Consider the following 25,915-nt stretch of genomic DNA (forward strand, 5'->3'; position numbering starts at 1 on the left):
TTTACAGGCAGCGCCGCTTTAGCTTGTAACATCTGCGGCTGCCCCTCCCACCCCACCACCGACTGCGTGCTCACCGCACACCAGCCTGCACCCGTAGCCCAAACTAGAAGAGAGCCAGCAGCCCCAGTTCATCATTACGATCGCCCCACCACATCCTCCATCCCTTCATCAGTCCCCGCCCTCATGGGAATAGGACTACAGCAATACCAGCCAGGCCGGGACAAGAGATCCAAACCCGGCCGCCCCATCGCCCAACCAGCCTCCTCCCAAGCCACGGACAAGCGTGGCAGGAAAATCATGTTTGTTGGCTCCCGCATGATATGCAACAACTTTAATGATGCAGGATGCGACTCATCGTCTTGCAAGCTCCTGCATGTATGCACCTACTGCGGAGGAGCCCATGCCCGCTACACATGCCCCCACAACCCAACCAAACCATCCAAAAGTTGACTGTTGCACTATCTGGCCACCCCCATTAACATCCCCGCCCTGGCCAAGGAGCTCGCATTCCACCCAGACCCCACATTCGTTCATTTTTTCATCGACGGTCTCAATTATGGTTTTTCACCCGGCCTCACCACACTTCCCGATCATTCCCACTCTTGCAATAACCTCCAGTCAGCACTAACGGAACCAGAAATCGTCACCACCCTGCTTGAGAAAGAAGTCAAGCAAGGGTTCATGATCGGTCCGTTCGATTCCCCCCCATTCCCCATTCACCGCATCAGCCCAATAGGAGTGGCCACCAGGAAGTATTCAGGGAAGAAAAGATTAATTATCGATCTGTCTTCCCCACACGGTTCATCCATCCCCAGTATTAATAGCCTCATCCCCAGTGCAGATTTCACACTTCATTATTCTACAGTTGATCATGCCATTGCCCTGATCCGGCTCGCTGGACGTGGTGCCTGGCTATCAAAAGCCGACATCACGTCTGCCTTCAAAGTTCTCCCACTCCACCCAGACTCATGGCACCTTTTTGGTGTCTGCTGGCAGTCAAAATTTTATTTTGCCGTAAGACTAACTTTTGGCTGTAAAAGTAGCCCAAAACTTTTCGATAATCTGTCAGAGCTACTTTGCTGGATTTTAAGCAACAACTACCGCATACCGCTCCTAGTCCATCTCCTGGATGACTTCCTCACAGTCGACCCCCCATCAGCCCCCCCCGCACGCAGTATCACGTGCCTCAAGACCGCCTTTGCGGCACTCGGAGTTCCTCTGGCCGAGGAAAAAACAGTAGGTCCATTTCAAAAAATTGAATTCTTAGGAATTAATTTGGACTCCATCTCATTCCAAGCCTCACTCCCCACAGAGAAACTAGACCGTATGACACTACTCATTTCCAATTTTCTACAGATCACATCCTGCACCAAGCAACAACTACTTCAGTTACTAGGTCACCTCAATTTCGCCACTAGAATCATCCCACAAGGCCGTTCATTTATTTCCCACCTCCTCCACCTCGCTGCATCCGTGCCATCCCTCCACCATCATATCATGTTAGACCTAGAATGCCGCTCAGAGCTTAGGCTCTGGCACCTCCTGTTATCCAACTGGAATGGCATCTCCTTTTTCTACAATGATTTCCACTCCTCACCAGAGGACTTGCAGTTATACACCGATGCAGCGCCCTCTGTAGGTTTTGGGGGTTACTACAGAGGGAGATGGTTTGCAGATAGTTGGCCCTTAGATTTTGTTTCCCCCCCGTTCGACACTGCCCACTCTTCAGCTTTGTTCGAATTGTATCCAATTATTGTCGCGGCCTCTCTTTGGGGCCATGAATGGACCAGCCGCTCTGTGTTAATACATTCTGATAATCAGTCCACAGTCCACATCATTAATAAAGGTCGGTCAGCATCACTACCCATCATGGCTCTTCTCAGGCGCCTAACATGGCTCTCAGTCACCAATAATTTCATTATCCGAGCAGCCCATGTCCCAGGTTACCACAACACGGTAGCTGATTCACTGTCACGTTTCTCCTTCCAGAGATTCAGAGCCTTGGCACCATCCGCAGACCTCCACCCGACTCCAGTTCCTCCATTTTCCGAGATGACCTTCCCTTAAACCATTCTCTCCATAACCTGGTATCCATCTCCAGAAATCACATCCTGCAAGGTATAGCTCCCTCCACACTTTCCTCCTACTGGACAGCATGGAAAAATTTCCAATCCTTTCACTCTACCTACAGCCTGCCATTTCCGTCTCTGGACCTCATTACACTCACCTCCTACATCAGCTACAGCCATTCTTCTCGGGCCATGCATCCATCAACCATCCGCGTCTATCTATCAGGTATAAATTTTATTACTAAGCTCCTAACAGGAGCACCTCACCCCTTTGCCCAGCACTCACACGTCACCCTGCTCCTTAAGAGCCTGAGAAGGAACGAGCCACGTAATCCTCCACGCCGCCAACCTATTACCTCTGATGTTCTCGCAGGATGCATCAACATACTCCGCTCTGGCTATACAAACCCATCTGTAGACTCCACACTGGAAGCAATGTTTCTCTTAGCTTTCTTTGGGTTTCTAAGATGTTCAGAATTCACTACCTCTAATTCTACATTCATTCCTCACTACCATCCCTGTTTATCCGATCTGACCTTTCCAGATTCCTCCACACTAGTTTTCTTGCTAAAACATAGCAAAACAGACCAATTCGGCAGAACAACGCCAATTTACATGTTTAAACTCAACTCCTACCTCAGCCCTTACGAACCCTTGGTCCATCACCTCCATACCAGGCACTCCTCCCACGCCTCTCCTTCCGACCCGTTATTTACCACTGATACCGGTTCAGTCGCGACCCGCCACTGGTTCCTCTACCACCTCCGGCAAGTTCTGACCAAGGCCGGATATCCCGCAGGTAATTTCTCCGGCCATTCGTTCCGAATCGGTGCTGCTTCTTCTGCATCTAGAAGAGGCATCACCGACCACACCGTCCAACTTCTAGGGCGTTGGACTTCCCAAGCATACCACACTTACATTAGAACCAACGTACAAGACCTCAGGAACGCCCACACATCCATGGTCCAGTAAATGTTCTAATTAATGTCTGACTAATTATGCTTTCTCTTTTGGGGTCTCGAGTGATGGTGCGTCCACAGATTACAGCCAAGACGGACGCCTATCTCCTCAGACCCTAAGCCAAATACCCAGGTCTCCATCCCCCTGGAGCCTCATGGTTATGCCTCCCCCCTCTCTGGGCTTCACGCGCCCTTCCACCCCCACCATGGCTTCGCCCTTCCCTCCCCCAGGGCCGCGCCCTCACTGGGCCCCGTCCTTCATCCCTCCCCAGGGCTACGACGCCCTCCGTCCCACACTCCCGTTTGCGCCCCTTATCCAGCTTCACATGCCCCTTCATCCCCACCTCCCCTTCCTCTGTTCTCACTCCCTCCAGCTCACCTCACCCTAGCCATCCTCTCACCATCCTCACACCCTACATCCTTCACTTACCCTCCTCACTAGATAAATCGTACCCCTTGTCTTCACTCCCTCATCCTCACCCCCCTTCCTCATCACCTCCCTGTCTACACGTCATCTCCTCCTCCATCTCCACTCCTACATCCCCACCCCTAAAGCTCCCTTCCTTCCCACCCTCCTTCCCTCCATCTCCTAAGCCATGCATAACCAATTCCTTCCTGACAGGTCCATCTTCTTCTTTTCTAAATAAAGAATGTTAAACTATGTTGGTTTGAAGGCGTGGTCTGTACTCGTGAAATGGAGTTGGTACAATGTATGTTCAGGAGGAAGACTACGCCTTCAAGCATGAGATTGTTACTAACCTTGCCCCTCACTCTACTCTCATGATCTATTTCCATTCCTAGCTCACTCTCTAGGTTACAAGCTTGATCGATCACCATGGTAACCGAGTCAACTCCGCCCTCTATTATCTGCCATGGTAACCGATCACAGCTCCACCCTTGCCACTCACAGTGGCACCGATGCCATGGTAACTAATCGCTCTCCGCCCTGAACTCCACCCCTTCTACCAATATGTGAGGTTATTTAAACCTGCCAGGTCTACCTGTCATTCGTGCATTGTTCTTCGTACCCCTCCCTCCCTACCCTTTCTTCTGTACTCTCCGATCTGTCCTAGTCTTCAGGTTCCAGACGGGGGTCTCGAGTGATGGTGCGTCCACAGATTACAGCCAAGACGGACGCCTATCTCCTCAGACCCTAAGCCAAATACCCAGGTCTCCATCCCCCTGGAGCCTCATGGTTATGCCTCCCCCCTCTCTGGGCTTCACGCGCCCTTCCACCCCCACCATGGCTTCGCCCTTCCCTCCCCCAGGGCCGCGCCCTCACTGGGCCCCGTCCTTCATCCCTCCCCAGGGCTACGACGCCCTCCGTCCCACACTCCCGTTTGCGCCCCTTATCCAGCTTCACATGCCCCTTCATCCCCACCTCCCCTTCCTCTGTTCTCACTCCCTCCAGCTCACCTCACCCTAGCCATCCTCTCACCATCCTCACACCCTACATCCTTCACTTACCCTCCTCACTAGATAAATCGTACCCCTTGTCTTCACTCCCTCATCCTCACCCCCCTTCCTCATCACCTCCCTGTCTACACGTCATCTCCTCCTCCATCTCCACTCCTACATCCCCACCCCTAAAGCTCCCTTCCTTCCCACCCTCCTTCCCTCCATCTCCTAAGCCATGCATAACCAATTCCTTCCTGACAGGTCCATCTTCTTCTTTTCTAAATAAAGAATGTTAAACTATGTTGGTTTGAAGGCGTGGTCTGTACTCGTGAAAAGGAGTATATTTCTAAAACCATAAAACATTTCAAATATTCATGTTCAGGCAAACATGTCCACAGTAAGGTGAACATTTTAAAGTTTGAATGGGGTTTCAATAATTTGTAGTTTTTGAAATATTTAACTTTAAGCGTCCGATGCATTGTCGATGGCAATGGACATTTAAAGGGAAAAAAGTATTATAATAGTATTATTATTATAAGTTATTCAGGTTAGCTGGTTATGGTACAAATACTGAGTGAATACCCAGGTCCAAACACATTAACTTTCTTGTTTTTAACAGGGTTACATGCTGATATACAGTATCCTCACCCTGGCTCTAATTTGGGGACAACATAAACCAGATTCTTCTTCTTCTTCTTCCACTTTGGTGTTTTATGGCAGTTAGCATCCGAAATTGTTGCATTACCACCACCTACTGGAATATATCTGTTTGTACTTTTTTCCCTTTAAATGTCCATTGCCATCACAATGCATTGGGCGCTTAAAGTTAAATATTTCAAAAACTACAAATTATTGAAACCCCATTCAAACTTTAAAATGTTCATCTTACTGTGGACATGTTTGCCTGAACACGAATACATACAAAATGTATAATGGAGGTGGATGACAGGTTTTGGCACTTTTTACTTTAAAATGTTTTGTAGTTTTTGAGATATTTAACTTTAAGCGTTGTCAATGGCAATGGACATTTAAAGGTGAACCTCGCTGTTCCTTCATACTTTAGCCTATAAACTTGATTCACAATTGAACAATTCCACCTTACTGTGGACATGTATGCTTGAGATTTTTACTTTGAAATAATTTGTAGTTTTTGAAATATTGAACTTTAAGCGCCCAATGCATTGTCAATGGCAATGGCCATTTACAGGTGAAAAAAGTTAGTAATCCCGTGGGAGCCAGATTGCTCAGATGCAGAGTACCCTGTGCTGGGATTCAATCCCATGACCTCGTGGTCTGAAGTCAAGAGCTCTTCCAACTGAGCTATACCCAAGCACACTAAGCTCTGTACATTCACATTACTTGAACGTGATGGGTCATTCCCCCAAATTAATTAAAGGAATTTAGCTCATGCACTTTACAAGTGGGCTTATTGTTAGCAACAGCCAAGAACACAGGAGTCTATGCCTGTTACAGCACTAGACCCCAGGGAGAGATTGCTCTCATGCTGATTTTCCATTTCCAGGATTCAATCACATGACCTTGTTGTTCAGAGTCAAGAGCTCTTCCGACGGAGCTATTCAGACATAAGAAACATTGTACATTGACATTCCATGAACGTGATGGTCATTCCCCCAAAATAATTAAAGGCACTTGGAAGTGGTTTGAAATGAGTTGAAATTCTAATCAGATTTCTGAACACTCGTACGCTGAAGCGAAGAATAACATTGGATCATCTTAGAATCGTCTCATATAAGAATTGTGGTCCAAAAATAAACAAACTGTCTTGGCAACATTGTCAGGGAGGAGGTTCTGTATCGTTTGTGATAGTCAGTCACTTATATTTGATATAGTCTGTTTCTGGCGAAAATTTTACTAATTCGGAGGAAGTAACATTATCGTTTTCTCACCGTCAGTTGATGCTTCATATCCATAAGATTCAAACCGCCGGGATCATTTGTTTATTTTTGGAACACAGTTCTTATTTGACGCGATATTAAAGACGTCTATGGGAATTCAGAACGGGGGTGGAAAACTGCGAACCAGGTAGGCTGTGTAAAATAAATCAGACTAACCAGATTATTTTTCTTCTTCTTCTACTTTGGTGTGTTATGGCAGTTAGCATCCGTAATTGTTGCATTACCACCACCTACTGGAATATATCTGCGACCATGTCACAGTGCAAACTAAAAGTGTTACCATTACCAAATCCCAACCTGTCCATTCTCTGTTGCAGACCCATTTGTCTGCTGTGAATCCCTCTCTCAGTAAATTGTCCAAATCCTCTCCACTGACATCCAACACGTCCAGGGATCTCCTTGCTGCATCTAGAATCATCTTAAGGCATGGCAAGAGAGTATGTTTTGCCCCCTGTCCGTCCGTCCGTCCGTCCGTCCGTCCGTCCGTCCGTGTGTCCGTCCGCCTGTCCGTCCTGTCCGTGTGTTAGCAGCTAATCTCCGGCACCGTTGGCCCGGTCGCCCGGTCGCTGCCTGCAAAACTGTGCACACACACTCCCTGGATGCCAATTCAGAACCTCTGCCCATTTTTCACATGGGCCTGTCATAGCGCCACCAGGAGGCCAATTTTTTTTTCCCATTACTCCTACAGCTTTTAACCTAACGTCATGCAAATTGGTACACAGTATCTCTATAGTCATGTGATCAACCCGGATATGTCCGATTTCCCATATTCCATCCTCATTGGCTAAGGTTGGCTTCCAAAGTTTGCAGGATTGGTCCGTTTTGAACAAACTGCCTCAAATCATGAATGCAGCTTGCCATTTCCATAAAATTGCACACGCACATTCCCACTATAGGCCAAGGAAGAAATGGCACCCCTTTCACATTGGACTGTTATAGCGCCACCAGCAGGTCTAATTTAGCAAAACACATTTTTGGAAAATGCTTCAAATCATGAATCCAGTGTCCGATTGAACGGTCTAAGAAGAAATGACACCCTTTTCACATATTTCCCTATTATAGCGCCACCAGGAGGCCACAATAACAATCTGAATTGCCTCGTATCTCCACCGCACAATTAATGACCATGGAAATAAATGCCAAGAATCTTTTCCTGTCCATGCAGATACCCTTCTCAGCTCCCTTCCCTCTTTCTATCTTTATTTTCTTTTTCTTTTCATATCCTCTTGTATCATCATTCTCAATATCACTGACAACTGAATAGCTGAATTTATGACCAACACTTAAACATCACTGTTTTCACCTGTTTCTCCCACTCTCAGACTTCCTGTTCTTTTAGGTCCCACCCCTTCTCAGAATCTGGTAGAATCTACTGTTGATTGACACCTGTCTCCCCAATGTCCATGAGCTTGGTATAAGTGTAATGTACAATGCATCAGTATGGATACTATTGGACCCTGCCAAGTGGTTAGTGCTGATACCAGTGATGTGAGAGCCCAGTGTTCAGATCTCCATCTGCACGCTTGTCTTTGTTGTTTGATGCTCTCGAGGTAGAGTTCAAACACCACTCAATACTTAAATGAAATACATATATTTGAAATATAATTCATTTGTAAAATCAAATGTATTTTTCTTTCCTCTCTTTCATCCTCTTTTTGTTTCTAACTGTATGTTTCTCACTCATTTGTGATAATTATTATTTTTTGCATGTTTTTAAAGAATGTTTGCCTATTTTTGCAGAATGTTCTTCTATAATTACATGCCAAAAATAGGGATGCTAGGGTTCATGTGGTTAGTTAAAGGTAGGGTTAGTGATATTTTTTTAAAAGGTTAAAGCATTATATTCTGATAGTAGTCATTATAGAGTGTTTGTTCAGTAACAGGAGTCTCCCTGTCTCTCCAGCTCTTTGATAAGCAGAAAATACTTTTATTTTATATTTTCAGGTATAGGTGACAAAATGTCAGCCAATCAGGAGAGAGTACTTATTTTTCAGTGTTCCAGTTCCAATTTTGTCTGATAATTTCTTTGTGTCATCACTTCCAATTTCACTTGTTTAATCTGGATCCTGTCTGAGTTCTCTATTCTGATTGGATCAAATTGGTATCCTGACCTGAAAATGCATTGTCTGTTTAATAAAGAGCTGGAGAGAGATGGAGACTCCTGTTACTGAACAAACACTCTATAGCAATGAGTACTAACAGAATATAGAGCTATTTAACACTTATTTTAACCCAAAATAATTCAATTCATGGCAGTCATACAAAAGGTTGTAAATAACTAAATACGTAATACTGAATGTAATGGGGTTATTCCATGCCTTCTAATAGGTACAGTAGGTTCCACATAGCTCTTAAGCAGCCAAGGGACACAATTCTATTTTTAATTCTATCTTGCCAGCTGATATGATTGTTGCTACATGTGTTGTGTTGCGCTATGACAACACCATTGTTGCACTCAGTCAGTAGTACTAGTCTGGGACTCTGATTCGTTTGTATTTTGATACAGTATAGTCTGTGATACGTATTTTTGGCCTTTTTGGATGAATTAGTATGCTACTTTATAGTGTCATTTTATGCTTGATAACCATATGAGTAAAATAAAATGCTTTGAGTAAACACATCTTTAATTATGACCCAGGGTGACATCATGAATTCAGTAATCAATGCTATAGCATTAGGTTATTATGTTACAAAAGTCATACTATATACTATGTTCTTGAAAAATGTAAAATAAAGTCCGTTAAACAGAGGCTGCTATGTTGTAAAAAGTAAAATAAAATACATTATACAGTGTACTATGACATCTGCAAAAAATAATATGTTCTAGGAAGAAAATAATATTATATCATCATATCAAAAATGAAAAGATAAACAGCACTAAATAACGGTATTTCTTCCCTGTAGATCTTTGTTGATGATGCCAGTCTTGCCCAAATATGGAGGGAAGGTGGGACGATGGATCTGAGATTATGAATTCACAAAATGTGAAAACTATTCACCCAAAAAAACACAAAATGTGAAAAATTTAGTCAAGGTAGTCGAGGACTTCAAAAAGGTGGCCGGACTGCTTCGACGAAACAGGATCTCAAGGTCCCGAGGGCACTTGCCTGGAATGCCTTGCATGGGATGAGGAGAGTGTGGATATCTGACATGGAAGATGACTAAGGTATGGGGACGAGACATTGACGCTCACAGTACAGCAGGAAAAGGCCCTGGATGGCGTCCACACAAGAATGCTACATATGACACTTAATTACATCACATGGGTGGACCACATCGGACACGTGGACCTCTGAGGGCTGGGGCACTGATGGCTAACTGGTTTAGGCGTGTATCACATAGGCTTTGATGCCCGACAGTATGTCCTGGGTTTGATTCCCGGACAGTGGATTTGCTGCATGTCACCCACCAGTGGGTTTTTTACCAATATATTTTATGTCATAGAACAAAACGTGAAAATGTGTTAACCACAGACCTTTTTTTCAGACATTTTATCAAAAGAAACAGACTTTGAGAGTGCGAACTGCAAACTTGTTTCCAGGTTTTGGGACTAGGCTACAAACTTTGCCACTTTATTACATTCCCATAAAACAGGCAGCGGTGTAAAGTAATTAAGTTCATTTACTCAGGTACTGTACTTGAGTACAATTGTGAGGTATTTTTTACTTAAATGGAGTATTTCCAATTTCAATGCTTTTACTTCAACTCTACTGTACATCGTAAAATATTGTACTTTTCTGCATTACTATTATTTGAAAACTTGAGTTACTAGTTACTTTGCAGATTTAGATTATTATTACTAAACATACATCAACTACTTCAGCCCTATATACATTTTGGTCATTTGAAAATAACCGAGCTACAATCTCACAATGCGTCGCAAATGCGACACATTGTGAGCTTGTAGATCGGCTATTTTCAAAAGATTTGAAAAGTTGTGAAATGGGACATTCTGCTTAATGAGTACTTTCAACTTTTGGTACTTTAAGTACATTTTGATACCAATACTGTTGTACTTGAATTGAATTGAATTCCGGACTTTTACTTGTAACAGAGTATTTTTACATTGCAATATTGATACTTTTACTTAGGTAAAACATTTTAGTACTTTTTCCACCACTGAAAACAGGTGGACACTTCTCTCTCTTAAGTTTCAGCCAATCATTATGATTCAATTACATGCCAACTTGATGTATGATTCATGGCTACGTGGGTCAGTTTACCAGTATTTATACTGTATGAGTGAACTAAGATGAACCCTGTGAACCATCTCATGAGGCATATTTCAAGTTTTTGCCAACATTATATGAATTTTGTGGGTGTGGTGACTGCCTGTCCGTCTCTCAGTCCACCTGTCTGTCCATTTGTCCTTGTCAGCAAGTGGTATGTCCAAGTACTGATCAATGGCTGTTTTGGTCAGCTCATGTTTTATCTCAAGTCATAAAGGACGATCAAGGACAATATGAAAAAGGAATTATCGGATATTCATAGCTTGATGTTGAAATGAGCAGTGTAAATCATAGCTACTACATGGTAGTGTCCTCAAAACTAACCCTTTACCTTGCAGTAGCAAGGTCAGTGGCCGTGTTTATTAATAAAGGTCAGGTAATGTGTACGAGGGCTATCCTAACTAAGACTATAAATATAGCCCCTTGAGATTTCTGGAGAGAAACATGAGACTGCCTTACACCTCACCCCATATATCTCTATCTTCATCTCCCTGTTGCGTAGTGGACATTGACAGCACCCATCCCTGGGCCTGACACTGCCTTGGATGGGACCAGGTTGCGGTAGAGGTTGCAGACTCCTCATGAGAAGGCAGTGAGACCGAGCATAGAGGAATGTGTTAACATGGGGCACAAGGTTCTTAAAAAAAATATATATATTTTTTTTTGGGCATTGATGCCTTTATTTGACAGGACAGTTAGGCTGACAGGAAAATGGGGAGAGAGATGGGGGGGTGACACGCAGCAAAGGTCGTCGGGAACGGGAGTCGAACCCACGACACGCTGTCAGGCTGGCATTGCAGCCTAGGGTGCCTGGACCGCCACGCTGCCGTCGATTCACAGAAGATAGCTAATCTACAAGCTCACAATACGTCACAATGCTACGCGTTGTGAGCTTCTAGATCTGCAATTTCTGGCAAAAAATGATGTGTAGTAGAGATAAATACTAGCGGACTTAGAGCCCTGGGGGACCCCGGTCAACTATATAGGGTTTAAGTAGTTAACCGAATATGTATTGTACATATACTGTGTACAGTTACAATAACAGCCCATTAAGACCTGACCGTACCCCCAACATGATATGTATTTGGCCGCGAACCCCTAGAAGAGAAGATTTGTGTTAAAAAAAAATGGAAAAAATGGTGTTAAAATGAAAGTATGTGAAGCCCTTTCATTTAATATATCTTGGTTTTCTTTATCTGTGCTCTGCCTCTGTCCCTTTTATACCTCTCATCTCAGACTGGCAGAGGATCAGCCTACAACATCCAAAACAGAGAGGAGGAACCTCTGAGGGAACTGTGTTTGTTGACAGCCTGAAAGGTTCCAGGATGGTGTCTAACCATGGCTGGACAGAAGAAGAGGGAGAGAAACTGTGTCAGCATCTCAACCTTGGCGGTTATAAAAGCCATGCGGCATCGGAGCTTTCTTCTCCTATGTGGGTGAAGAGCTTCAACTGCAGCGATGTGGAGGAACCCAAGACCATCTGGGACTGTGAGCGTGAAGAGAGACCCTCCGGGAACCAAGGGGTCTATCTCCAATGCCAGAGTAATACAAAGTATTAACAAATAGTCCAATCCCAGATTTTAAAAAAAAAGAAAAAGAAAATAATAGCAATAACATCAACACTGTGAATTGTACAAGTCATTTTTGTACACATTCAGAGTTAAATGAACACAGGATTGTATTATGTACAGTACATCAGGTATCCCTTCTGACACATCAGTGCATCCACGGCAACGCTCCTTCCTACCTCAAGGAATTAGTCCCCCTACAACCCTCAACCCGCAACACCCGCTCTTCAAACACATACCTCCTCAAAACCCACAAGGCAAAGCTTCGTACCATGGGCGACCGGGCTTTCTGCTCGGCCGCCCCCGAACTGTGGAACGCCCTCCCTGTCCACCTGAGAGCTCCACAGTCAGTTGATTGTTTTAAGAGAGGACTAAAGACCTACCTTTTTAGCAAAGCATTTTTATAGCTGGTTTTATGCCCCCATGTTTTTAATGTTTTTAATTCTTGTTTTCTTCTAGTTTCCTAGTTATTGTTTTCTTTTACTGGTGTGATGTTTCTGTTTTTATGCAATTGCCTTCTGTAGCACTTTGAGATTTCCTGTAAATGAAAAGTGCGTTACAAATAAAATCTATTATTATTATTATTATTATTATCAGGGGTCTTCAACAGGGGGTCCAGGACCCCCAGGGGGTCCTCAGAGTTACTACAGGGGGTCTGCCAAATCTTTGTGTGAGATGATTTATTTTTTACCTTAACCACTTGAACCCTAGCATCCCTTTTCTGAGGATAACTTTAGCCAAAAATAGCCGATCTACAAGCTCACAACGCCTCGCAGCGCGAGGCGTTGTGAGCTTGTAGATCGGCTATTTTTGGCAAAGAGGTATAGGTGTGGAGGGGAAAAAAGAGCAGACCAAGTAATTTTTTTTATTTATTCTGAAACAATTTTATACAATATAGAGGGGGTCCCTGCTTCATCTCTCTCTCAGCTAGGGGGTCCTTGACCTGAAAACGTTTGATGTACATTGTACAAAAGATTTCATATAAAAACAGTTTATTCTTCATATTAATGATTTGAGCATTATTGAATGAGGGTTATTTAGGCCTCATCGGTCCCAGTTGACGCCCAAATCAGGACTATTTGAAGTAGATTATTTGAATGACATCTCAACTCGAGTCCAGGTAAATATTTAATTCAGACAGATTTAACTGATTTATTTGATATTGTCGATATTTTATTTTCTGTTTTCCCAGAAGCTCCCGAGGTTACGCTATCAGGGAACTGCTCTGGAGAGGTGAAGATCAACGACAACTTGGTGTTCAATGATCACTGGGACATCAAACACTCGCAGCTAGTTTGCCAGGAGCTGGGCTGCGGCGATGCCCTCCACTTTGAATTAAGTAAAACTCAGTCATCTGTAGATGCCTACCAGATGCGTTCAGTCCAAACTGGGTCAGTGTGAGACGGTGCTGGGCTACGGCATTGGTGAAATGATGTCTGTCAACTGTACAGGTGAATATTGATGTCATAAGAGTCACTCTTCTGATAGCTTTGATAAAGAAGGTATGTACCCATGTCCTGGGTTCGATTCCCGCCAGGGACGCTGTGGGCGCTGGGGGCGTGTTCTCTCCTCCGCATCATCAGTGCCCATACCCTAGGTGGGGTTGGCGAAAGGGCCTTTCTGTGTGGAGTTTGCATGTTCTCCCCGTGTCTCCTAGGGTGGGTACCCTCACAAAAAACATGCAGTAATCCTGGTCCCTATACTGCCTCCCCCTGGTCAGCCGGGGCACCTGATGGAGGGGAACTGGTTGGAATAAACGACGCACTACGTCTAACCGGGGAACATCCCCCCTGTCAGGTGATAAGAAGCGGTTTGCATTGAAGGAGGCATGAGCTCGGCTCTAGGCTCTCCCTAGGCTGGCAGAGGGAGTGTAGCGTCGAAATAGATCCACTGACGATGCAGTTGCCCTGGCTCTCCATTCTGCACTCACCCATTTGGACAAGGGGAAGAACAGATACGTTCGGATGCTATTTGTGGACTATAGCTCGGCTTTTAACACCATCGTCCCCACCAGACTGGACACAAAGCTCAAGGAACTGGGCCTGCACTCGTCCATGTGCAGTTGGATATTGGACTTCCTATCGGGCCGACGTCAGGTGGTGAGAATGGGCAACATTACATCGGACCCCCTGACCCTCAACACAGGAGCCCCCCAGGGCTGTGTGCTGAGCCCTCTCCTCTACTCCCTGTACACCTTCGACTGCGTAGCCACACACAGCTCCAATGTCATCATCAAATATGCGGATGACACGACTGTGATGGGCCTGATTGACAATGACGATGAGACGGCCTACAGAGCAGAGGTCGTAGCATTGACACAGTGGTGCCAGGAGAACAACCTTGCTCTCAACGTCAAAAAGACCAAGGAGCTCATCGTGGACTTCAGAAGGCGGGAGAGAGAGCACGCACCCATCCACATCAATGGTGTTGCAGTGGAACAGGTCGATGACTTTAAGTTCCTCGGAATAAACATTTCGAGGGACCTCAAGTGGGCAACGCATACCACACAGGTGGTGAAAAAGGCCCAACAGCGGCTCTACTGCCTCCGGCGTCTGAAAAAGTTCAGAGTAAGCCCCCGCATCCTGAGAGCTTTCTACACCAGCACCATCGAGAGTATCTTGACGAGTGGCACCACCGCCTGGTTCGGAAACTGCACCGCAGCCGAACAAAAGGCACTACAGAGAGTGGTGCGAACGGCGCAGCGCATCGTGGGCGGTGAGCTTCCCCCTCTCCAGGTCATACATCAGAAACGGTGTGTGGCTAAGGCCGGAAGCATCATCAAGGACATTTTCCACCCCAGCCATGGTCTGTTTAAGTCACTGCGGCACCCACGGCCAGGCAAGCGATGGAGGAGCATCGGAAGCAGCACCACGAGACTCTGTAACAGCTTTTATCCAGCAGTAATAAGACTATTGAATAAGAACTGAGCATGTGGACACTGTGCACTGAACTCACTGAACAATGTTTTTAATGCACAGATGATCTGATCAATGTTTTAATTGGACTCCCCATTACAAACACTTCCTTCCCTTAAATTATTATGTACATTAGCCACTCTCTTAAATGCACTTTACTGTATTTCCATTCTATTCTATCTATCTTTTAACTGCATTAATGGGCCTGTACAATTAAGAATTTCACCCATATTACCTGTAATGTGATGTGACAATAAAGTTTGATTCTGATTCTGATTCTGTACACTGTATAGCATAACACAACACAACACCATATAACACTGTATAACAGGGCTTTTGTGAAGCTCATCAACAGCGTCAGGAGGTTGTGTTGTGTCATTATAATCGACACAAAGAGCTTTAACCTCACAGTAGTAAACTTAAACTATACTAATCATCTTTTATAAAGACCCTCGAACATGGTTTACATGTTGAATAAAAAACATCAAAGCACAAACGTGTGATGTGTGATGCAAACAGACATTAAGCTATTTAGATAGGTTGGATGGATGTTATGTTCTGATTTTGTCTGCAATAGAACCGTATTCTTTGTCATTAAAAAAGGGTCAGATTCTGATCATTTTAATAGTTTATATTACGGTATATTTACGTTTGCAACCTATGCTAAAATCTGCTAACCTGACTCTGCCAGATGGGGGCGGTATTGAGTAACTACGTTTCTCAAGACAGATGGGGGCGGTATTGAGTAACTACGTTTCTCAAGACAGCTGTGTGACGTAAGCTTCTTGGATCTGGAAGCTCAGGTTAAAAATCTGCAGCAGTGTCTGGATAAATGTAAGTTGTTTGACTTGTTGTGTTTCTATCTTCTTTTCATTTTGAACGCAGAATCCGGATCAGAGGCAGCAGCGAACCAGGACCTGGAGACCACCTCGAGAGGTTTAGAGAGAGAGAGAAATGTATGAATGTTACACTATAACAAAAAAACAAAAACATTTATGATAGGTAGGTATATAGGGTTATGTTAGATATTAGCGTTGACGTGCAGTTACATCATTTTAAGTGAATAAGTGGCTACAAAATTATGTTTAGAAGCCTAAACATGCATTCTTTTTAAAATACAAAATGTAGAAACGTAACGTAACCACAATGCCTTACGAACATTCATCAGTAGCCTACATATAAACAAAAATGGGAGCCAATACAGCAGCAGGTGAGGACCCAGCTAAACAGGCTTGACATTCGTGTCAATGGAAGTATTTCACTGAAGATGTGCATGTAGAATGCTTGAACGTATAAAATGTTCACTATTACCAAGACTACTCTCTCTGCCTCTTTATTATTACGTGATAGGTAAACATGAACTTGTCGACTATTAGGTCAAACTTGCCAACTAGTAAAAATGAGTAGTCTTGAAACCCCTAGCGTACGGCCCTTTTTTTGTCTGCACAAGGTTGATAGATGAGTACCAGTGACCCCAAGGTTAGCTCCTGTCGTCTGGGATACAACCTTATTTTTTTTAATAAAACCTTTCTGAAAAGGTTTTATTAAAAAGATTTGAAAGTGGTTAAGTCTGTCTGTGGGTTTTATAAATTCTGTCCATGGTCACAAAACACTTTGCACAGTTGGATGTTCACCAGTAGATTTCATTCAAACTTTTACAAATCGGCCTCATGGCGGCGTTCGTAGGTCGTAAAATTTAAATATTTTTTCTCCGCTGGATTCCTTGGATCATGATGGAACTCCACATAATAGGCCCCGGCCATTTGTGCCAGAGTAGATTTTCCGCCATTTCATGCATGTTTCTTCAAAATACACTTTTTGATACTATTCCTACAAATTTTGCCCAAAAGTCACACAAATCGGTACATATTATCTCTGCAGTCATGTGATCAAGATGTATCACTCCGATTTTGCAGATTCCATTCCAATTGTCTATGACTGCCCTCCACATTTTGCGGGCCCTGGGTCGGCAACCCAGCCAGGCGGGGATCTGCGCTCCGAGGAGCATACTTTTTTAGTTCCATCTGAAATGTTGACAATAGTTTTGTTCTGTTGGATCATTATCATCTCTGTTGACACCTGGTTGACATTGTACCTGAACGGCTGATTATGACGTCTGACTGGATAGGAGTGTCAACTATACAGTAGAGGCGGGACAACGGCAACACACAGCTTTCTTCAGGGAAGTACTGTTCAGTCCTGACTCCATTTTGAGGCAGAACACAGAAGGACCACATCATACCAGTTAATGTACGGTAAGTGTTTTTATCATATACTAGAAAAAAAATCCCTCTAGTCAGGGGTTTGAAGGTGAATGTGCGGCAGGCTATGTGTTTTATACTAATTTACAAGTAGAACCACTTGGTATTATCTATAAAAGTTTGCTTTCCATTTTAGCCATGAAAACCGTATTCAAAATCAAACATTCACAGAGTTTGAATTCAGTGATTCTCAAACTTTTTCATTTCAAGGACCCCCAAATTAATATTGTAAAAACCCCCATCTGAAAATATTTTGTGCCAGGGACCCCATACAAGATTTGTGTTTTGTGTGTAAAATGTTTCAAAAATATTCAAAAAGCTTGTAGATCGGTAATTTTCAATGATATTTTTCATAATCAAAACATTGAAAATGATCTATGATGAGCTATGATGATCTATGATGATTGTAGGACAGACAGACGGGGTTGTTTGTGTATATAGGACAGTGCCTTGAGTGTGCGTGGCCGGATGTGTGCATTTGTTAACCTATTTTTATGCTCATCACCTTGCAATATTGTAAGTACACACATTAGTGTATACTATGTAGGGTTATGTTAGATATTAGCGTTGACGTTCAGTTACATCATTTTAAGGGAATAAGTGGCTGCAGAATGATGTTTAGATCTAATGCCTGTCAGATTGTAAGGCGATGCTGCACAGCATGTCTACAATGAAAAGGATTTGCGTACACGACCTGGAGTCCTGACGTGAGATTTGTCAGGACAGGAAAATATATTTTTTTAAATGGCTAATAAGTGTAGGGATAAGGGGTAAGGGGTAATGAACGCAATCCAATGACATCATTCACAATTAACCTGGGTCAGTCTGCTGTTTTTCCCCCTCTAGCTGATCTACAAGATCACAACGCTGGGTGCCACAGGTACACCGTTGCTCCAATCTGCACCAAACTTTATGAACTTAAATACAAATACATTGGACATAAAAAAGACAATATAGAATTGTAATACTAGTAATTAAGCTACTACTAATATAGTAGTAATAATTAAAGCGGGTCATGTTTGGAATTGTAAACAGCTGCAATCAATCAACAGGTTAATATCAGTATTCCGATATTAACCTGCGGGCCGCATTAAGTGAAGGTGGGGGCCGCATGTGGCACTCGGGCCGCCAGTTGCCCATGTATGCTCTAACCTCACTCTCTCACTTTCTATGTGCACTTTGTGCAGGCTGTGGTTGCATTTCTCATAAATCAGCTGAACAGCTCTTCTACTCTGACACCAACCCCCCCGGTTTCAACAAGCCTAAAGCCTTTACGCGTCATGTTGTGAGCATGTAGTTTGGCTGGTTTTCAGGCTAGCTTCTATTATAGGTTGTTGTGCTTCATTTAACCCATAGTTCATGATGAGCTATGATGATTGTAGGACAGACAGACGGGGTTGTTTGTGTCTATAGGACAGTGCATTGAGTGCGTGGCCGGATGTGTGAATTTTTTACCTATTATTATGCTCATCATCACCTAATAATATTGTAAGTACACATATTAGTGTATACTTAGGTATATATAGGGTAATGTTAGATATTAGCGTTGACGTTCAGTTACATCATTTTAAGGGAATAAGTGGCTGCAGAATGATGTTTAGATCTAATGCCTGTCAGATTGTAAGGCGATGCTGCACAGCATGTCTACACTGAAAAGGATTTGCGTACACGACCTAGAGTCCTGACGTGAGATTTGAGTGTTGGGTCAAAGTGACGATAGAATGATAAATGCTGACAATTGTGGCTCTATCAGCGTACGCCCCTTATATGGTCTGCGCAAGGTTGATAAATGAGGACCCCGTATTGTTGGACACCATCTATAGATCTGCTATTTTCATTACTTCTGAAAAAGTTGTATTTTTATTTTTAAGTTAAAAGTGGTTAAGTCTGTCTGGGTTTGCATCCATCCACTCAGGGAATACAGTCACCGGGGAGAGAGTTCAGATGGAATGGAAGGTTCCATTTGTACACTCTCAGGGTGAAATGAACACTGAGGATTTTACTGTGTAGGTTGGGATGCCCAATGTTTTATTTATTGATTTATTTTAAAATGTATGGTGCCAAATGGGGGTTTGGCCTAATGAAATAAAAAAGTTTGAGAATCACTGAACTATACTATACAGCAGGGGTAGGCAACCTTAGGCACGGGTGCCAACATTGGCACAGGAGAGGGTAATCCCTGGCACACTGGCATAAGTGTGAAAGAGAGGATTACTCTTTTGTACATAAAATATTAAAAATAATTTAGTCAATTAAATTAAGTCCCCTCACATCTGTATGCAAATTACATCCTGCACATAATTCTACATTCATTCAAACTCTGAACTCTGACTGAGGAGGGAGTCTGGTAGATAGGTCTGGGGTTATTGCTATTGAGTCTAATGATCATTACAATGTCCTGACAATTTCTAAATCAAAATGAAATAAAGGTTTTAATGTATATGGGCAATCCAAATCTGTTGGAAATATGTTATTCTGGTGTGGTGTCATAATCAAACATAGTGTTGATAAGGCACACTGACTATAAAGAAAATAGAAACATGGCACTTCATGTCAAAAAGGTTGCTGACCCCTGCTATACAGGAACCCCAATCTACACTGTAAAATCTTCTGTGTTAATTTCACTCTGAGAGAGTACAAAAGGAACCAGTTGGACCCGTAAGGGTGCATTGGGTTCCATTTGGACACTCTTTTGGGGAGCGTTGGCATAGAGCCACCAATTAAGTGTCCATTTGTTTCCAATTGTATATTGTGCTTCTTTTTTTTTGCACTGGCAGAATCGTCTGTTTTCCAGGCTAGTTACAGACCTGCAAGGGTCCATTTGGTTCCGAACTAAAAATCATTTAGCTTGGGACCCACCGGGGCGAATCTGACAGAATGTATTGTGCATGCTGCCAGTACGCCACCTATAGTTTTTTCATGTTTTTAAATGATCAAGAAATTAAGTATATATATATTTTTTAGATATGTTCATTTCTATTGGCCAGAGGAGATCAACAGTCTCAGTCAATCATAGATGCAGGTTTTAACTACTTAGACAAGTGTTGCACCTGAACAGCGCATTGTGAGTTAAGTTGTGTTGATTCATTCAGAAACTGTACACTGTAATTTACTGTCATCGCTGAAGATTGGACGGTAAAATCCTATCTTGGGCGCCACCTTACTCCTTATCCCTAAACTTCTTTGCCATTTTTTACTATTTTGAAAAACATTTTCAAATAGTTCAAATAGCCGATCTACAAGCTTACAACATGTCGATGTAGATCGGCTAGTTGAACTATTTTAAAATATTTAAAAAAAAAAGTCTAATAAGTTTAGGGATAAGGGGTAAAGCGGCACCCAAGATAGGGCCTTCAGTGTTCATTTATCCATTTTTAACTCTGAGAATGTACAACAAATGGATACTTTACAGGTCTATTTGGTTACAGTTGTATACTGTCTCAGACTTAAATTAACACTTAAATTAACACACACAGAATGTTACAGTGTTGACAGGCAGTACACATTGTTGACCTCAGTTATTTTATGTATTGCTACTTCCAAATCTACTTGAATCTACCTCAATAATATTACAGAAATAAAAAATCCATAATTATCAAATTAAGTAAATTAAGTAAAACAATCATGTTGGACATTGTGTTTACATTAGACTGAATTTATGTGGTATTAGTAATTAATTAATAAAAAAATTTTTTTTGCAAGCGATGACAAGACAAACCTTTCTCCAATAATGGTTGGGAAAGAATCTGGAAAGATCTTTTAACCACTAACCCTATATTTAGTTTACAGGGGTCCCCGAGGGCTCTATACTTTATATACGCAGATTTTTTACACCAAATCTTTTGGGCCAAAAAGAGCCAAACTACATGCTCACAACATGACGCGCAGGGACGTGCAGAAGGATTTGGAGAGGCAGGGACTGGAATTTCAAAAGGGCACTTTTGGGATTTTGTTTCACGCCACGGACAATTATCATACTTTTAGGCCCAAAAACCAGAAAAGGTATCACTGCGTGCTTACTGGCCTCAAAGTCGCGCACCCAACAAGCTTTGAACTGAGCAGATTGGACATTCCATTCCAGAGATAATGGCCAAAACATCTTGAAAACGGCCACTTTCGCCGATTTTCGATCGCCGATTTTTGGCCATTGTCGCCCGTTTTTCTTTAATAACACGGGCTAGGAAAATCGTACGGCGACAAACTAGATGCCTGAGAAAAGTTCACTTTGAGCTGCATCCAACACATCCACTGGCATTTCCGTCAGCCTTACCGTTAGGCCGCTAGGGGCAGTTGAATTCTTCTTCCTTTTTTTTTTTTTTTCAGTCTGGAGAGGGCACTTTTTTAGCAACAGGTAAAAGGGCAGGGGCTCAAGCCCCCTTTCATGTCTATGTGTGCACGTGCATGATGACGCGTAAAGGCTTTAGGCTTGTAGTAACCGGGGGGGTTGGTGTCAGAGCAGAAGAGAAGCTGCTTCCTTCAGCTAATTTATGAGAAATGCTACCGCAGCCTGCACAAAGTGCACATAGGAAGTGAGAGAGTGAGGTTAGAGCAGTGTATATCAACCTTTTTTGTGCCAAGGCACACCTGGCATAGCCAAAAGATCCCAGGGCACACCTAGATATACGGTATATATATATATATAATTATATGTATATATATATATACACACACACACACACTAGGGGTGTGCCGATACACTAATTTCATGAAACAATACGATACGATATTGGCACACAACTTCGATGCGATACGCATTTTTTTATTATGAAATCATGGGAGAAAAAAAGCAAATGCAAACAAATATTTCTGTTTTTGCATTATTCAGACATGCAAACTTGTAGCTTTTCAGCTTCCACTAGCCGTTTTGAATCCAAATAGGGCAATAGTGTGACACCTGACCCGAAAAAAAACAGTTGTCACCCTTTTCACCTCGGGGCTGTTTGCACGCCTGATTATTATTATTGTAAAAAAAAAAAAAGTTTTTTTTTTTTTTTTTTTTTTTAATGATATTTTTTCAAACCTTCTTCAAACGGCGCGGCACACCTCAGCAGTAGCCCCGGCCCAAAATTGGGACGTTTGCCAGGGTTGATATACACTGGGTTAGAGCATACATGGGCAACTGGTGGCCCGGGGGCCACATGCGGCCCCCACCTTCACTTAATGCGGCCTGCAGGTTAATATCGGAATACTGATATATTATTGATTTCAGCTGTTACAATCCAAACATGACCCGCTTTAATTATTGCTACTATATTAGTAGTAGCTTAATTACTAGTATTAAAATTCTATATTGTCTTTTTTATGTCCAATGTATTTGTATTTAAGTTAACATAAGTATAACTAAATGCATTTGAAATAAAATAAAATAATTACTTTTCAGGAATCGATAGCAAATAGCAAAAAATCTAAAAAAAAATAAAAAAAAAATTGGCAGATCTACAAGCTCAAAACGTGTCACAGAGCTTGTAGATCTGCTATTTTTGCTGCTTTTTTGTGACATGAATGAGAATGGCCCGACAGTATATGCAATGTGGCCCTCTGGAGTGAGTGTGGAAATATAGTGGCCCTCTCCATCATCAAAGTTGCATCACCCCTGGGTTAGAGGTTAGGTCACGAGTTATGGCCATGTTAAGTGTTAAACACTACTGTATTGCCCCATACATGTATGTGTGCAATTTATTTTTTGGGTGTGACTGGCAGACCCCTGAACAGCTTTTGTGCCAAGTTTGGTGCAGATTGGAGCAACGGTGTACCTGTACCCAGCGGTGTGTTGTAGATCAGCTAGAGGGGAAAAAACAGCAGACTGACCCAGGTTAATTGTGAATGATGTCATTGTATTGCGTTCATATAATCATTTGTTTTATATGTGTGTATTTGAGGAGAAAACCTTGTTGTGTGTTGATAGACTCAAATAAAAGTCTTTCCAGCTCTGGCAGATTCATGGTTTTCAGGCTAGCTTCTATTATAAGTTGTTGTGCTCCATTTAACCCATAGTTCATTATAATAGTCTTTATAGATCCTGTACCGGTTCTGTAAAGTGAAATGGGAACAATAAACACAATTTCTGCCTCTGTGATTTGCCTCCTGTAGACTTAACTCATTCAGTGCCACAGGCAAAATTCATTGTAAAAAAAAAGTGCTTAGGAGCCGAGATACAGCCTTTTTCAGTAAGAAGTTAAACAAGAAGTGAATGGAGCAGAACATTTTCAAATCATCATATCTTGGGTTCTGAAAAAAAAAACCATTTTTTTTATTTTTACTTTTTTACTTTTTTTACGTCCTGTGGCACAGGGCTTATTACATTGGACGTATTTTACGTCCAGTGGCACTGGTCATTACACACCGGCGATTATGCGAATATATGCAAAATTCGGACTCGTTCCGAATAAATAGCCTTTTTCGCTTCGCTTTTTCGCTCTTTCGCTCCGTGGAAGCTTGCATTGACTTTATACGTTTTGGTTTTTTTAAACGTATTATTCGCATGAAAAAATCGCCCCCGGTGTGTAAGGAGCTTCACATTTAATATTTCAGTGAAAACAAGCCTGACAGCAATTGAGTTTAGAGTATCACAATTTTGCTGAATATATGGACATACATTGGCAGCACCAATGACAACTTAAGATCACTTTACTTCAGAAAATCAAATGTGAAATAACTTTTGAAGGGCTAATAATAGTTTATTCTGCTGAATAACTTCTCTATTGACAGTGTGGACACATTATACCAGAATCGCTGATTATCACCCCCCTACTGGGTAGGTGTGTCAACAACCTACAATAGAGGCAGGACAACTACAAGACAAGGAAGTACATGTTCAGTCCTGACTCCATTCTCAAGCAGAACACAGAAGAACACGGTTAATGTGGGGTAAGTCTTTTAATATACTAGAAAGAAATCACACATAACGTACTATAGGTGTACAATATGTGTTTGTATACTAATTTATAACTAAAACTACCTGGTATATCCATAAAAGTTTGGCTAAAGCTAACATACAAAGATTCAGGTGCATTTCTTACTTTTGTTTACCCTCCCCCTCTCTCTCTCTGTGGTAGTCATGATTAGGGTTGGGTACCGAAATGTGGTTCCTAGTAGGAACCGATTAAAAAATGGTGGGTACTGGGTACCCATAAGAAAATTATGTAATTTCGGTTCTGCATATCGGTTCCTAGACGCGCTAAAAGCCGTTCAAACAAAGGTGTTTAGAAGTCCTACACAAACAGCACAAATCCGGTAAAACACTGTTGTATGGAGAAGTATACATCAGTGCGGAGCTGCTGCTTCTCTCTGAGCCGCATTCCCCCCTCCCCTCCCCTCCCCTCCTCCCCTCCCCTCTCCTCCCTCTCAATTTATTTAATTTGCAATACTTCAACTGTATGGCATGCTAATGTTTTGAGACATATTGTATTATATTACTACACAATAGTAAATAAGTAATTCTACACAATAAATAAATATGTTTTAAATAACTGATCCCATTATAGTTATGATGCCATAATCATGTAGCTCTACAACAGAGGCATAGCAATGACAGCAATGGTACAAAAAAATATATTTAAAAAAAATTATATATATTTTTTAAATGTTATACTTTTCCGCCATTTGGTATTCGTCCGTCAGCCTATATTCGGTATTCGGTTTCGGGCAAGAATTTTGAATTCGGTGCATCACTGTTAAATAAACATTTGACCTCTTATTTTATTTTTTTTTACCATTTTGGAACCGAAATAGGGAATCGTTAGGAAGCAGAACTGGAACCGGACTCGTAAAAATCCTAACAATACCCATCGCTAGTCATGATCTCACCACCAACATATTTAGAAGACAGAGAGACAGACATACGACAGTTCTAAAGGGATGTGAGTTAGTTAATGCTATAATAAATGACATGCTGTAAGTGGCATGTCAACAGCCAACAGCCACTTTCTGTTGCTCAGGTGATCCCATTGCTATTTTGCCTGCTTATAAATCTACATAATGTACTGTTTAATGTCGACAGACATTTAAAACCATTCTGGTTATGAAAATGGAATGCTTTAAAAAATATATAATGTATGAAAATAATGCAAATTCCAGTAAACATTTAGTAATTTAAGTGTGTTAAATTTTGTGATGACACATTTTATCTACACACATTCTAGATATCAGTCAACACTCCAACTAAATGGATATGGTTTCTCTGTTGGAGAATCACATTTATTGAAAGAGATTAATCAACATCACTGTAGATGTTGTGGTTAATGTGCAACATTTAGTGAACACATAGTGTTCACTAAATGTTCAGTTGAAGATCAGTTGAAGATTGAATTATACATTGGAGAGAGTCAGGAAACACAGAGAGAGAGAGACTAGAGAGCATGGGGAGTGACATGGCAGCAAATGGCCCAGCTGGCTGGGAATTGAACCGAGGAACCAGCCCATGATAACCTCTCTGCTAGGGTCGCTCCGTGCCTCTAGGCTCTATTGTAATGACTTGTGAACACACACATTGCAGCCAGCAATCTGTGTGTAAGATGACACTCATGCACATGTGAAAGACAGGTTAGGTAGCAAGTTTGTGTGTGTGTGTGTGTGTGTGTGTGTGTGTGTGTGTGTGTGTG

At 42.3% G+C, this 25,915-nt stretch overlaps 2 protein-coding genes across 6 annotated transcripts in view; both read left to right on the forward strand.

Annotated features, from left to right (window-relative positions):
- Positions 1-11,812: 11,812 nt before the first annotated feature.
- LOC308081626 (CD5 antigen-like) lies at positions 11,813-15,987 on the forward strand. Its single transcript, XM_080457987.1, has 3 exons — positions 11,813-12,113; positions 13,332-13,590; positions 15,940-15,987. Exons 1-2 carry the CDS (start codon positions 11,897-11,899, stop codon positions 13,538-13,540), a joined length of 426 nt encoding a protein of 141 aa, XP_080314113.1. The 5' UTR covers positions 11,813-11,896; the 3' UTR covers positions 13,541-13,590; positions 15,940-15,987.
- Positions 15,988-17,271: 1,284 nt separating this feature from the next.
- The window catches only part of LOC308081623 (protein NLRC3-like), a 33,318-nt gene continuing 24,674 nt past the window's right edge, over positions 17,272-25,915 (forward strand). For 3 of the 5 annotated variants that reach the window (XR_013932879.1, XR_013932880.1, XM_080457982.1), the window contains exons 1-2: positions 17,272-17,309; positions 24,024-24,182. The gene's annotated coding sequence lies outside the window, so the exon portion shown is untranslated. The remainder of the gene's footprint in view (positions 17,310-24,023; positions 24,183-25,915) is intronic. The other 2 variants (XM_080457984.1, XM_080457983.1) reach the window with 2 other exon arrangements.

The sequence above is a fragment of the Gymnoscopelus braueri genome, assembly GCF_963280865.1.
Source record: "Gymnoscopelus braueri genome assembly, contig: SCAFFOLD_192, whole genome shotgun sequence".
In the NCBI taxonomy this organism is placed as follows: Eukaryota; Metazoa; Chordata; class Actinopteri; order Myctophiformes; family Myctophidae; genus Gymnoscopelus; species Gymnoscopelus braueri.

Bases quoted from the DNA above. Each gene is read 5' to 3' on its own strand.
- LOC308081626 (XM_080457987.1), top strand. From the start codon at position 11,897: ATGGTGTCTAACCATGGCTGGACAGAAGAAGAGGGAGAGAAACTGTGT. The intron at 12,114-13,331 runs GTAATACAAAGT...CTGTTTTCCCAG, and splicing joins GGTCTATCTCCAATGCCAGA to AAGCTCCCGAGGTTACGCTA.